The following is a 15,843-nucleotide window of genomic DNA, read 5'->3' as shown; positions in this document are numbered from 1 at the left end:
GCTCCCCATTCTGGAATTTTTAAGCAGTGGACAAATTGAATAAAATGATAAAAACAGAATAAAAACACTATTAAACATATGTTTTTAAAAGAAACAAAAATGCAGTAAACTGCAGCTGGCCAATAGGGGAAGGCTTCCTGGAAGAATGAGGTTTTCAGGTAAATCCCTTCTACCAGTGGTTCCCTCTCACTGGTGGGATGACAACTTTGGATACAACCCTCAGCTCACATTGGGTGACAATAAGGCCCAACAGGCCTATACAGTTTTCCATTTTAGCAACCTGCAGTTGGGAGGTGGGGGGAATACTTGAATCTATCCTGGCCAGACAGCTGCTTCTAGACAACGTGACAGATATTCCACTTCTCTGGGGAAGCAGCAGGTGTTCCTACCTAGGGCCTGAAATTCTTAATAGGACCTTGAGAAGAAGAGGGCAGTCAAAGTTTTTCTGTAGTGTATATGTCATAAGCAGGGCTGGGAGAACATCCAATATTCAATCTCACTGAGGTTCTCCATATTTCTCCTCAAAGCTCAGTTTGCCTCATTTGCTTTCCTGAATGCGAGCCTCTCTTATTTTTAATAGGGAAAAATGCACGTTTTTGATCTGGAAAATGTATGTTTCCCTCCTTAGGGTAAAGTGTGAAAATGCAGATTAATAATAAGAAAACCTTCTCTGTTGTTTTTAAAATCACAGTATCTTTACATAGCAATTTCTTAGTATTCAAAATGCCTCATATACCTTATGCAATTAAGTTTATACTAACTAGTAACCAGTAAGGTAGGTCAGTATTATTATTTCTGTTATACAGATGGAAAATTGAGGCTAAGAGGCAAGGGCTTGTCTGGGGCTCCTTAGTGAGTTCATGGCTGAGTTTTGACCCAAGGGCTTCTCAGCTCACACTCCTAGGGCCCAATCTAGTCATGTTGAACAGTTAGGTGAACTCAGCTCTCCCTCGAATACTCTCTCTACTAGTGGAAGGGCTTCCAATGGGGTAGGGTGGTGGTGGCTGGCAGCAAAACAATCCCATATATGGGAAGGGGTGAGGAGGATGCAAAGAGTGATGCAGTCATGCTCTTAAGCCCTATGCCAGCTCTCAATTAATTGTTATGTGTTGTCCCAGTGTGTCACAAATGTGTGTCACAAATGAGCACATGGGCACAGGCAGACTAAACATTTTTGTGGACTAGACTTCCATGCACTTATTTATAAAGCTGCCTTTCAATAATATGACATCCCTCAAGAGAAGTTCCAGACTCCCCCGCCACCAGCAACAAGCTCTTGGTGGGCCCCCATCTCCCCACTACTCTCCTTGCTTCTGCAGCAGACCAAACCTTCCCAGCTGTACCACCCAGAAGTGTAGAGAAAGTCAGAGAAGGCAAGAGCAGGGGACCAACAGCAGAGGTGGCTGCAAGGAACATCAGCAGCTATCTCTTCTCTCAATATGAAAGGCACAGCAGGCCTGATGTTCTCTGTCATGCCACCCAAAGGGAGAGAGCTAGTGAGCAGATATGGTGACTGCTGCTCCTTGCAACTGCCTCTGCTGCTTATTTGTCCAAATGGCCTAAAAGGAGCCATTATTATTTATTTATTTATTTATTTATTTATATAGCACCATCAATGTACATGGTGCTGTACAGAGTAAAACAGTAAATAGCAAGACCCTGCCGCATAGGCTTACATTCTAATAAAATCATAATAAAACAATAAAGAGGGGAAGAGAATGCAAACAGGCACAGGGTAGGGTAAACAGGCACTGGGTAGGGTAAAACTAACAGTATAATCTCTGCTCACGCGCTGACGGTGCAATACTTGGGATTTGGAGCAGCAGGCCCCAATCCTCTCTGCCGTATTGCTCAGAGGGAAAGAGTGACCAAGCAGGTGAGGGTGCTGGAAGGAATAGATGAGGATGGTGAGTGGTGGCAGAGACTGCTGCTTGCCACCAACTCTTCTTTGCTTGCTTGCCTACCTGCAGAGGGAGCAGCCACCTCCACACTCTCTAGGTGGTAGTGCTAGGTCTGCACTACTATTCAGAGGACAGGTGAGTAGAGAGGGCTACACTGCCACTTGTCTGCTTTGGTGGAAGGGAGTGGGAGATGTTGCTATTGCATCTTCAGAGGATAAAGCTATCAAATGGCTACTAGTCATGATGGCTATATATTACCTTCAGTATTGGGGAACATGAGTGGGAAAGTGTCATTGCATGCATGTCCTGCTTGTGTAGGGTGACCATATGAAAAGGAGGACAGGACTCCTGTATCTTTAACAGTTGCATAGAAAAGGGAATTTCAGCAGGTGTTATTTGTATGCATGTCACACCTGGTGAATTTTCCTCTTCATCACAACAGTTAAAGCTGCAGGAGCTATACTGCAGCTACACTGTGACCAGATTTAAAAGAGGGCAGGGCACCTGCAGCTTTAATTGTTGTGATGAAGAGGGAATTTCACCAGGTTCTCCATATATACAAATGACACCTGCTGAAATTTCCTTTTCAATACAACTGTTAAAGATACAGGAGCCCTGTCCTCCTTGTCATATGGTCACCCTATGCTTGTGGGCTTCCCATAGGCATCTTTGCCATAGCCATCTTTGGTTTGAATTAAACCAAAGGCCTATCTAGTCCATGCTGGACTAGATAGGCCTTTGGTTTAATCCAGCAGGGCTTTTCTTATGTCACTGCAGGCAGTGCCACAATACAGAGGATCTCCATATGAGAGGAGCCACATCTCTCAGGGGGCCCTTCTGCAAACAGTGGTGGGCATGCTGCTTGGTAGTAGCAGTTATTCATGGGTTGATGCTAGGAGCCCCTCTTGAGGTCCTGGAGCCTCAGCAGCTGTCAGAAGGTGCTGACCTCAGGCTCTGACACCAGTATGACTACATGTGGCACTGTTGTGAAGCCAGGACTCACAGGGATGCAACACTAGCACTTTTTATTTGCAGGGACGCTGATGTCATCTGGTGATGTCACACCAAATTCCCTGTTCCCTCTAAGTTAGCAGCTTCACAGATGCTGGGGTGCACGGGAGGGATGATTTCCCCATTAGCTTTACAAAAGACCTGCTCCTGACAGAGATGAAAACTACCAGAACTGGTTTGTTGATATGGATCAACGCTGCTGCCTGCGTTTTGGGACTCTCCTTGGGGGCGTGGCAACGGGGACTACCTTAATGAGCGCCTGCATTTCCAAAGTTACTACATACATACGCATATGATCCAGAAACCTGCAAGCTTCCACATCTAAAAACATGGCAAGGTCTGAATAAGTGGAGATATTCTTTTTGATAGCGGGCTACAAGTTGGAATTTACACTCCCCTACTATCAGCTGCAGGGACTATTCCCTGCTTTGCCTTAAACGAACTAGCCCAGGGCAGCGCCGTTGGAAACTACAACATCCATCAGTCCTTTCTCCCTCAAGACACGAAGAGCCGGCGTGAAACCCGGCTCCCCCTCCCCTTCGTCTAGCTCTGCTTCAACCTTTTCGAACATATTGCCGCTTTCCATCAGCCCCTACTCGCGCCGCTTGACGAGAGGCGACGGGCGCAGCGTCTCCCCTTTCGCGGGGTTTATTGGGAATTGTAGTCCGCTATGTCCTCTTGGACACTTCTCGGGAGAACGGCTGGGGACTACATTTCCCATTTACCTGAGCCGGAGGAAAACGAAGGTTTCCTGTCTGACTCTGCGCTGGCTGCGGCCTTGCACTGAGGGAGAGAGAGGGAGAGAGAGAGAGAGTGTGGGGGGTGGCCTAGGCCCCGGCTGAGGCCCGGAGCTGGCGGGGGAACAGCAGCCGCAGCAGAGGCGGAGCGGGGGGGCTATGGACCCCGCCGAGGCGGTGGTGCAGGAGAAGGCCCTCAAGTTCATGGTGAGGAGGGAACGAGTTGCGACGGGACGGCTGGAGTGGGGCGGGGGGAGAGTTGGCGATGGCTGTTGTGGTGGGAGGAGGAGGAGGGGAGGGAGAATTACGGAGAGGGACGCTGTGGCGAGAGGGAGAGACCGTGGGATAGCAGGTCCCCGCTGGCAGCCCTAGGGTATCTGCGAGATGAGTTTAGATAACTGGGAGGAATTGGTTTTGAGAGCTGAAGGTCCTGCGGTGTGGGGAGGAAAGCAGGGTAGGTAAGCCCTACATTTCCAAGCCGGTTGTTTCAGGAGCCTTAAAAGTATGCTCCTCTGTTATAGTGGGTTTGATTTAGAAAGAGGGGATGTCTTTTAAAACAAGGGATTTGGTACCTCTGGTGTGCGCCTTTATGATGGGGATGGTGGCTGGAAGGCTGGGCTTTTGAGAAGAAGCAGAACGATTTGGGTGCTTGGGAGCACACCGAAGGAAGGCTGAAGAAGGCCTAAATAGAGGGACAGATGGAAGAGGTGACGAGATTTAGGAAAGACTGGCATTTTTGAGAGGAGTGGTAGTGTAGGTAGACACCTAAATAGCATTAAAGAGGCTTGTGTGGAAGGTGGGCGGTGGTGTTTGTTTTGTTATAAAAGTGGGGCTTGCTAGAAAAGTTAACAGTGGTATTGGCTTATTCTTGAAGGATGCTGGTCATTTCTTGGGGTCAGAGTAGTATACAGTGGGTTGGTGGGACATAGTGAGAAGGATCCTGAAATACTTGCAATTCCCAAAATAAAGGCTTTTTGTTATGAAGGCAGAATGCTGAGATCTGCAAAAACTGATTGGAGATCTATTGGGTACTACAGAGTATTTGAAAAGTTGTGCTGCATTAGAGGTGGAGACTTTCTATGGGAGGGATTTCAATCTAACTGTTGCCACCCTGGTCAATTGAAGGATGACCATAAATACAATCTTAAGGCTGATAGGTTTAGACTTAGTGACTACTCATTATTTGACTGCACTTAGTGCCAACTATTCTATACAGTAAAGAATTTCCTTGCGTAAAATGATATATTCCCTTATTTCATCATGGTGTCTTCTGATCGCAAAGGCAGCCGTGAGAGCCTCTTTCACTCTACGTGACCAGGGTGTCTTTCCAGAGATCTTCAACCCTATCCAACCCCAGTTAAGCCACATGGCCTAAATTGTCATCCTGGCCATGTCATGTTGCTGCAGCCATCTCTGAATAGAAACAGTGACACAGGAGTTAGGAAAGAAGTATGAAGTCATCAGACTGACAAAGATCATGGGGATGGTAGCTAGCTGGAGTTTTTCTGATTTGCCAGGTTACAACAGTGACGATGGAAAACTAGGAAAAGTTCCAGCTAAGCCATTTTTGCTGTTAATATGCATGTGTGTACTGTCATAGTGCACACATAGTAAAAAGACACCACATGGGGAATTTATTTGGGGAATTTAGTTAGTATTCATGTTTATGTACCACTTTCCACAAAGATATAGTGGTAAACATAAAATACAATGGCATAAAACAACAATAAATATAATAATAAAAACAGAATACAAATTAATCAGCAATAAATCCACACACTCTACTGTGTGCTACAAACCGAAGCTGGTGGGGTGACACTTCAGGAAAGCCTGTGTAAAGTGTTTTAAGAAGATGTCTGAATGCCAGAGCTGAGGAAGCCTGTCTAATGCCAACTGGTAAAATTTTCCAGAGGATGAGTGCTACAACAAATGCAAGTGCTCCTGAGATAAACCTCAGGAGCATGTGGCACCTTCAGAAGTGCTCAGTAGTCTAGTACATGTGCACATATTGTAAAATCTTTGTGCGGTGAATGCAAAGCATGCATATTCTGTTGCTCTGTGGCTGACACCATATGGCTAGAGTGTGTATGTGGTCTCTCTCACAATTGTGTGCAAACCATCGATTCCAGGTAGAACTGAAATGTCTCCCTTTCAGCTGAATGATTGCTTGCCCCACACAAACAGCATCTGTAGGGCCACTCTACCTAATACTTAGGTAGACACTGTAAGGGTGAGGCACAGGATATCAGCAGCTTCCATCATAGATAGACCAGGAAACATTTTGTGCATATCTGTTCCTCAGTGAAATATTTCTTTTCTCTTATGGGGAAGAAACTCTGCAAACATTCTGAAATTCTAAGCCCTAGGTACAAGAATGTTTTTATATAAAGCAATGGCACAGTTCACAGGTGCCCACTGAATCAATTCCCTGTGGGAAGGAGGGACCTCCATGTGATATGACAGTATGTTACAAAACTTCTTGGAGGAACTGGAGTTTCTGCAATCACTATAATTTTCTATGTCCTTTGTCTACTCTAAAAATTAAAACTTTAAATACTTTCTCGTTAGTTGACAATAGTTGATCAATGTAGTGATAAAACAAAAGTTAACCTAATTAACATTAAAGTAAGTTAACAAATGTATTCTCCACACATAATTTGGCCCTTGACATGGAAGCATTTGCTTGTTCATCACAAAATCTCTCTGATCCATGCCATGCCACCACTGCAGTTCTGTGTTGTGTGCAGCCACACATGGTAGGCTTCACCAGTGGAATAGTGTTCAAGTGATTGGATTTAAAGGGGCTATGATGTGGTTGCTTGTTGCCTGATTCCACCCAGAGTCTGTTGTTAACATTTGCTGACAATAATGATTGGTAAAAGCACTACTAGTTCAGCAGGCTGCAAAGGATTAGCTCCTCCAACAGAAAGCTGGGATAGCAGAACTTGATTTCCCATCTGGAGGGGAGAACCTGCTTAGTTTCAGTTCCCCAGTTCTCCCTGCGACAAAAGAGAAGGCTGTCTTTGCTCTTCCCCAGTTCTAGCTGGGAGCACTGCCGGTGTTTTCCTCCTTCCCCACAAACAACAGTCTTTTCCTTTTCTCCTTATCCTAATACTTCTATCTAAGTGGAGGATGATTATTTTCTTTCTCCTGCTCCTGCTGAATGCCTATGAACACAAAAAGTGGTGACTGGGGAGCCCTTGACCCTTCCCACCCACCCTACCCCTATTTACCTCCTGTTATTGAGGAAGAAATGCGCCAATGGTATTCCATTGATGGAACAGAAAATCAGCAGTCAAAGATGCTGTGACCACCTTTGCTAACTATCCAGACCAAGCAAGTGTGGGAAGGGAGCATATTCCTCCAAATTTGGAGACCAGCTCTTCTTTTAGCTCATGCTCCTGATCATAATCCAGGCAATATGGAAAGTGCAATGGTGGCATATCCATGAAATTATCTCAGCCAGCCCTTGTCTGGACCACAAATAGAGGCATCCAGCTGGAATGTGTGTGTAGGGAGTGCTCTTACTGTTTTCCCCTGCCAGTCCCCACTTCTCCTCAGCGTACTCCCACACAGCCCCTTAGGGCTCTGGGAACATAAATGCTTGAGCTTTCTTTGGTGGTCAAATAAACCCTTTCCTACTAACCACCCTCAACTGTAGATCTGATGAAAACCCCTCCCCCTTGAGTTCGCTTCTGCAATCAAGATGCAGAAGAGTCTCGCTGAGAATTGGGAGGGAGGAAAGGGAGCTACCTGAAAGGGATGTTCTCCTTGCCCTCTCCTTTGACCTCCTCACGGCATTGGCTATTCAAATCATAGAATAGTAGAGTTGGAAGGGGCCTATAAGTCCATTGAGTCCAACCCCCTGCTAAATGCAGGAATCCACCTTAAAGTATCCCTGATAGATGATTGTCCAGCTGCCTCTTGAACGCCTATAGTGTGGGAGAGCCCACCACCTCCCTAGGTAATTGGTTCCACTGTCGTACTGTTCTAACAGTCAGGAAGTTTTTCCTGATGTCCAGCCGGAATCTGGCTTCCTGTAACCTGAGCCCAGTATTCCATGTCCTGCACTCTAGGGTGATCGAGAAGAGTTCCTGGCCCTCCTTTGTGTGACAACCTTTCAAGTATTTGAAGAGTGCTGTCATGTCTCCCCTTAATCTTCTCTTCTCCTTTCTAAACATGCCCAGTTCTTTCAGTCCCTCCTCATAGGGCTTTGTTTCCAGACCCCTGTCTATCCTTGTTGCCCTCCTCTGAACATGTTCCAGCTTGTCTGCATCCTTCTTGAAGTGTGGTGCCCAGAACTGGATGCAATACTCAAGATGAGGCCTAACCAGTGCCGGATAGAGGGAAACCTGTATCTCGCACGATTTGGAAGCTATACTTTTATTAATGCATCCTAAAGTAGTATTTCCTTTTCTTGCAGCCGCATCACACTGTTGGCTCATATTCAGCTTGTGATCTACAACAATTCCAAGATCCTTCTCATTTGTAGTATTGCTGAGCCAAGTATCCCCCATGTTGTAACTGCATTTGGTTTCTTTTTCTTAGATGTAGAACTTGGCATTTATCCCTATTAAATTTCATTCTGTTGTTTTTAGCCCAGTGCTCCAGCCTATCAAGATCACTTTGAAGTTTGTTTCTGACTGCTTCCCTGTCAACATCCTATCCAAAGTGGTTCATTTAATTCAATTGAGGAATTCTGTTCCTGGTGACCCTCAGGACACTAATGCTGATATCAACCCCTGGGGATAACCTGAGGTGTTTTCCAGGGCTACCCAGGGTTTTCAGTGATATTCTTCAGAAGAGGTGGGATAATCCAGCTATGCTCAGAGGACCCAGCAATTAAGTCCAAAGAAATCTACATGCTTCCCTCTGATATCATGGCCTAAAAATTACAGTTGATACCCCAGAGGCTGCACTAATATTTGTGTTGGTACCTAAAGGTAGTGACGAATTTCTAGTAAATTCTAGAGAAAGGAAGAACAAACCCATTTTGTGCAGAATGAGGTATTCGCATATTTGTCAGGGTGACCACAGCCAATTCCATCTTGGCAAGAGCTAATGTGCTTGATGTTTACTCTCTAAAGCTCCTTCAGGTGCCAAACATCTTAGGAAAGGAGGACTCAACAGGTCAGCCAGGGAAGCAGAATTCAGGAGCAGACTACTCTAAGAATCTCTTGCAATTCTTGCAAAGATTATTGTATCTGGGCTTGTAGTCTATAAGAAGTTGTGGTTAAAACACCGGGGTGTTGACAAGAGATTCATTTCAAAGCTCTTTGGTGAATTTCTTACTCAGTCCTGTTCAAAGCAAAGTTTTATTTATTTATTTATTATATTTATATACTGCCCCATAGCCAAAGCTCTGTGGGCTGTTTGCAACAGTTAAAAATGGTAAACATTAAAAAGTATACAAAATTTAAAAAACCATCAGAAACATAAAAACTACAGTATAAAAACAACAGATAAAAAGAGAGCCTTCTCTAATGCCCTCCCCCTGCAAAAAGAGACAACACAAATTAAAAAAAAGAATTCTTTTTGTCCACATAGGAATACCTTGACTAGTCTATTGAACTGATTCCTTTCTAAGAGACAAAGTTCTTTCCCTCTCACAGAGGTTTACATATCTGGAAGTACTTTTGGGCTCAGCCCCAAAGAGGATGCAAGTGTCCTTGGAGAAATAAGGTAACATTCTGTTGTCTGCATGTGGACTCCTGGGAAACAAGTCCTCAAACCTCACCAATACAAGAGTCTCAAGCTTGTGGTCCATCGAGGACATGGATAATCTGATCAGTTGTTTAGCTGAGGGTAGCCAGACTTGCCTTCCAGGAATCCAGAACCATGCAAGTGGGGGTATGCTGTGTTCTCCCTTGAGCAGAAGAAAATCTCTTATGCATTGCAGTGGAATTTGTTTGGGGCTTGCAGAAACCTCTGCAGGATTAACTGAATTGGAAGACGTTAGACCTGGGTGAATGGGCTCCTCAAGCAAAAGGGTTTCCAGCTACTCTCCTTCCAGTGGGGTATGCTGATTTTTACTTGTTTACAACCAAATCCAATGCCAAAATGACTAAATTTTCTCTGAGTTCCAAGTACAGGGCACAGATCCATTAATGCAACAGATGCATTATTGGTCAAATAACCATAGGATCCTCTATACTTTGTTACACAAAGGGAGAGCCCTGCAGACAGAAATAATGACAGTGGTTCTTTTCTGGGCAGATAGAACAGATGCCCTTGGCCACTCAGGTAGAACAATCACTTCCACCAATGTGTCATTGGCTGAAGATTCTCTTCCATAGTGTAGAGAACAGAATTTGCTGTTGTCGTGATTTCTTATAACACACAATAACTGTAACTTTGTCCCTTCCCATTGCATGCAGAGATTCACAAATGTTCTTGTACCTTCTGGGCGTTAACTCTCATAGAATGGGTTTAGTTCCAGTCTTTTGTAAAAGTGATACTACTCTTGGGAATATATGACCTCCTGAAAACATCCCAGCCACAGTCTATTGTAGTAATAAAACTACTAACCAACAGGGTGAACTTAGTCAGTGTGAATGAACTTCTTTTAGAATCTTAGCACAGTCGATGATGGTACACTATAGAAAATAACAATGACCAAGGGCATCATTTGTTTGAAATAGCTCTACAAAGAACTTGTACAGAAATTACTAAGCATAGATAGAAAAAGAGTACTTCTCTTGCAGAGAAGTGTTGCTGTCCCTTATTACGCAGATTAAACATAGTAAATTGGCCTCCAAAAAGGTTATTTTTGGCCTTTCAGGATTAAGGTTCCAATGTCTCATGGCCATTCAACAACCTGGGTCCACATGAGCCCTGCTGCTCCCCAAATCACACATACACACATACACCCAAATTGATTGCATGGCTGTAGTTCATTGGTATAAATAATAAGTTCATCTAGGCATTCTGTAGACTGGTGACGTTTGTTGTTGCAAAGGGTTCACTAGCAAATGTGTGCACATAAGCTTCAGCCATAATTGTAGACCAACGTCCTATCTGAAGCACTTTAGATAAGACAGTACTTTGTTCCTTATCTTTTCAGTGAAGAAAATCCCATTTGAAGAGTTTCTCAGTGCTGGATTATGTAAAATGCAGCCTTGTAGGTTTACAATAATTTCGGGATTTGCGTTTCTTCAATAGCAGGATATTTTTGTGAGTTGAAGAAAGGGAAGCTGGCGTTTCTGGTGCAAGGGCTGATAGCTAGCAAAGGTTAATTTGGCCTACAATTTTAAACTGCTGTGCTTTAATGTGAATTGAACAGAGAAGATGTATTTTTAAAAATGGCCTTTGTGCACATTTATTAAACACTGAAGAATTGTACACAAATGTGTACAACCAGGGATTTTGCATATTGCTCAATATGCATAGACTCTGGATGATGTCTGGGAATATGTAAAATATTGGACCATCAACAGGTTGTTCCACACTTTACATATTTAACATCAGTATCTATATTTTCCTCTTGGAGCTATCACTTCAGTGTGTATAATCACATGGTCCAATATGAGTTGCATAACTTTCATATTGACTGAACAGTGCATACAGTTCCATCCTTTTAATATGTGCACATTTCCTACAATGATTAGTGAAAGTGCACTAAAGCCAGTTTTTACGTATATTCTCTGTTCAACTCACATTAATCCCAACATACTCGTTTTATAGCTATCTGATCATGCATTTTACTAGTCGGATTCAAATTTTACATCATTCTGCCTTGTCCTCCCAAATTCCCTTTTAACAGTTCAAAGTGCATGTAAGAGATCTTATGAATCTGTTTAAAATGTCATCTGTATTCTCAAGCAGTTGGTAAAGATCTGGAAGTTTAAACCATAGTGGATGAATTACAGGCAGAACACTGTCTGAAATGGAATTCTGGGCTACATGACCTGCTTATCTGGTCTAGCTCAGGAGTTCTTACATTTGTTTGTGCTGTTAGGAAAAAAATGTACATAAGTGTACTGATAACCTAACTGTAAAAATAATTTTAGAAGTTTTTTTTTACATAAAAAGTGAGGTGTAAAAGATAAAGGCACTAAGTATTGGTTAAGCCAATGCAATTCAAAGTAGTGGTTTTGGTGTCTCCTTCACTGGATGACGTTCTAAAATATTGCAGAAAAAATACTCCATGGATTTCATATTATAAACACCAATGCCCAAATTAGAATATTTCTTTCAGTGGGACTGTGTAAAGTTTATGTGTATATCAATTGTCTAAAAATATGTTGGCATTGTTGTGTTTGTGTGTACAAATGATGGATGGTTATCAACTTAGAACTGAAGCCTTCACTATGTGGATTGTAAACTCAGTCTTTGGGTTGCAAAGACAGACTTCTGTTTTGAAGTCTTTAATTTAGGAAATCCACAAAACCTGAGATAATTCCTGAAATTGGCTTTGGGTTATGTTTCAACCATTTGCAAACATGCTATGGATGAGTTTAATAAGCAATGTATATATTTGACTAAACTACTAAAATTGCAGATATAGTGCTTAGAAATACGATAGAATAGCCTTGGCTGGGACTTTGATTAACTATCATCTAAACTACACTACATATGCCTGCATCAAAAAGAAGGTTCCCCCCCCCCCAAGTAGCTTCAAATGGTTCTGTTAAATGTAGGAATGTTCTGATGATTATCTTTTTAATTAAAATGAGAAATCTTTGTTTAAAGTGGCATTCTTTTTTTACGGCCTCTTACAGTCTCTGTAACAATCATTTCTTAAGTCTGAACGTTTTTAATTCCAGGAATCCATTTATATAAAACTATGTTTAGACTTAATTAAAGAACAATTTCTTACAAAGCTTGTAAATAGCCAGGAAAAAAGGGGACAGAAAATAAAACTGACATTCACACTTAACAAACTGATTCTTACAAGGTATGTAATATGCTATAAAAATACAATAAAGCCCCTTTTTATAAGAGTTCATATTTTCTGATCCTTGTTTTCAAAGGTATTTAAGAAAGATATCAAGGTTCTGTGAAGCAACATCTGTTTTCATGAATGGACTAGCAACCACTTCAGTTTCATCTAATTACCAGTGCATGGAGCTAAACCTTATTAGTTTAAACTTCTAATTAAATACCTTTGCAACTCACTTCTAACTCTCCCTCCTTTCTTGTGATGCTTTTAATTTGGCATGTTTGTATGTCCTACATTTTGTGTGTGTGTGTGTGCAGAAAATTGATGCTGTGAGTAAGGGAATGGGAAGACAGCGTGCCATCCCTCCTTTTGTCACGAAAATCACACTTACATTTCTGAACTTGAATTTTATAAGACATAATTCTAAAGTATTTCTGGGAAGTTAACTTTCAATGGAAATAAAAGCCCTGAGCAGTTTTTAGCTAGATGATCTCCTTTTTATATCTGCTGTTGCTGAGTGTGCTGTCTTTTTCTTCCACATAGTGTCAGTAGAGGTGACTCTGCTAGTGCAAATTACAGAATATGCCATGTTCTTTTGGCCCCACTTTCTTTTAAGCATAGCTAGAAAGAAATCTGGCAGTCTAAGCTGATCTTTAGTAAATCAGCCAGGAGGCTGACATGTTGATCATACAGATGTTTGTATCTGTGAGCATGATTCAATTAATTAAATGAGTGTCTTTGTAACACATTTATGCGATGGAAGTGAGGCAAGTCCATCCTGTTGTACTGCCTGTCGATTACTAATACTGGATGAAGAAGATTATGCCAGTGTAGCTGCCTCTGTGGTGGCTTTTAGAATAGTATGCAAGTTGTCTTCAGTCCTTCCTAATTCTGACCCTCCTCTGCTCAATAATGGCTTTGTGCTCTACCACTAAACCACATTTGACAGGAGTTGACCTACACTGCTGTGCTATCTTGACAACTATGAGTTAGCTCATAGAGTAAATCACTCTTCCCCAACTTAGTGCTCTCTAGATGTTTTGGAATTCAACTCCATCAGTCCCACCTAGCATGGTCAGTGGTCAGGTATGCTGGGAGTTATAGTCAAAGATATCTGAAGGGGAAGGCGGGAATATAAGAGCCATTGAGCTGGCTTTGTAAATAAGCCCACAAAAGTTACTAATTGCGCAATATATATTTACTAGCCTGCTTATTGTACATTTGAGGGGCTGGTGGATGGAGCATTCCATCCGTCCTTTGCCATCTCCAAATATGAGTAAAAACCAAGCTATCAATTTTTTCCAGGCTTTGTTTCTATTCTACCTTTCATAGAAACATAGGCTGCTGCCAGAGGGAGGAATGTACTGCTTTGACTGTCCCTTCCTTTGTCATCACGCAGCCTATTCACCTGCATATAATTCATTGTCATTGGTAAAGGCCAGGTGCATGGTAAAATACAAGGCTGGCTTCAGCTCTATAAAAAATCTAAGTTGATCAGGTAGGTTGCTTTGGCATAGTCAATGTGTGCTGCATTGATCCCAGTAGTCTGGTACCATGTAGACAACATCTCACTTGTCCCTATGACCTTTAAAGTTTTATTTTGAGGGATATTATTTTACATTGTGTTACTCATGTTACTATTTTATTTCCAATGGGAATTCAAGTCCTGTTTTCTAATTCATTATTCACCGTAAGTTTTTGGGAAGCTATGGGCTATAAATATAAATGTAAACATTTGGGATAGAATAAATATCACACACTTTTGCAGTTTGTTTTGCAAATAATGAAAATATGTTACTTTGTACTTAATAAACAAAACAGTTACTCTTTGGAAAGTCAATATAAACAGCCACCTTGATCCATATCCCTGTATGTGTACACATGGATCTCTTGCACATATAGTGGGTGATGGTGGTCCTGTTTATTGCATGCAAGCAAGCTTTGCTTCCTCCATCACAATGGAAGAGAAGTTCTCCAGGGCAAGAGAGCTCCATAAATGATGAATCAATGCTTCTGTGCCATCAAGACATTACTGCCTGCATCAAGAGATGTGCACTTTGCGCCAATTGATGTCATACCATTGATATAGGTTGTTACCCACCCTAGGTTCTTAATAAGATGATATATTTGAACTTAATATAAATCAAATAAAATGGGATGATAGCCTTCTGCCCTCCCCTTTTTTCTTTTTTTTAAGAAGGGAAGGGTATGATTAAAATCAGTGAATTTGTAACAGTTAAGCAATGAGTGCTTTTGAGTCCTCATATAAGGGTTTGCAAACTGAACCTCTTCTTCATTTGCTTTAGGAGTAGTACAAGGAAAGCGCAGGGTTCAAGTTAACAGTGTTTTATTTTAGCTTTCTATTTTGTTTGCTTCATTAAATATATGCAATTAGTAAAAGCAAATGGTAAATTTGCTAACGCATCACTGAAGTATTAGCTTCATGGACTTAGAAAAGTGGAATTTGGTGCTCCATGCCCTCTCTCTTAGCATGTCTACTATAGGCCCTTGAAAGAATAGGTTGACCTTAATATTTGCTTTCCACTAAATCGCCGCCTTGCAGCAGTTATTTTCTACTGAATAAAAAGTTTAATTTCACGCCCTGATTAGTACTAGTATATGCAGGTGGATATTTATTTTATGTGGCTAAACTGGTCTTCCTTGGCAAATTAGTCGCCAGCCAGCAGCACTATAATTCCTCATGAGTAGTTAGTACTAAATGATAGTTCTTGTTAGTGGAGTAAATCAAAACAATACTAGATACTAATCTTTTGACTAAGTAAGGAGTTATGGGGAGGTAGAGATAAGAGAGACACAGTACAACGTTTGACGGGTGATACTAAGGTAAGTGAGTTCTGTGTGTGTATGAATAAAAAGACTGGAACACAAAGACTACATTTCTTAGATACCATGCGAGGTCAAAAATTCTAAACCTGATGTTAAATGTCATGTGCGATAGGAAACATTGCTCATTGGTTCCCAGGTTGTGGGAGGAAAATCATTTTGGTGTTGCTGTTGTTTTTTATGAGAAGCAGGAGATGTATTTGTGAGTCGTTCTCAATTGATTTGAAAATCTGTGGGAGAATGCTTCCAGTCCTTTATTCCTAGATGTCTCCATCATGGCATTCTAGTTTACATCATTATGTTTTAAAATCGCAATGTGTGTGGATGTTAGGAGGAGGATGAAGGGAGGATCCTTGTTATAGATTACTGCAGAGTTAACTTGCAGATATTAGTATTATAAGCATCATGATGTTGCACTATTGATGCAGCTGGCCTCACTTGCAAGTGCTGACTACTGACACTACTTCCT

General features: G+C 42.0%; 1 protein-coding gene across 8 annotated transcripts in view; it reads left to right on the top strand.

Moving 5' to 3' along the window:
• The first annotated feature begins 3,465 nt into the window (after positions 1 to 3,465).
• BTRC (beta-transducin repeat containing E3 ubiquitin protein ligase) overlaps positions 3,466 to 15,843 on the top strand; it is a 158,885-nt gene continuing 146,507 nt past the window's right edge. For all 8 annotated transcript variants that reach the window (XM_063132535.1, XM_063132530.1, XM_063132537.1 and 5 more), the window contains exon 1: positions 3,466 to 3,856. In XM_063132535.1, coding sequence (XP_062988605.1) covers positions 3,809 to 3,856 — 48 coding nt within the window. In that variant the 5' untranslated portion in view covers positions 3,466 to 3,808. The remainder of the gene's footprint in view (positions 3,857 to 15,843) is intronic.

Source organism: Elgaria multicarinata, chromosome 8 (genome assembly GCF_023053635.1).
Source record: "Elgaria multicarinata webbii isolate HBS135686 ecotype San Diego chromosome 8, rElgMul1.1.pri, whole genome shotgun sequence".
Classification (NCBI taxonomy): domain Eukaryota; kingdom Metazoa; phylum Chordata; class Lepidosauria; order Squamata; family Anguidae; genus Elgaria; species Elgaria multicarinata.
This window is presented reverse-complemented; position numbering and strand designations above follow the sequence as displayed.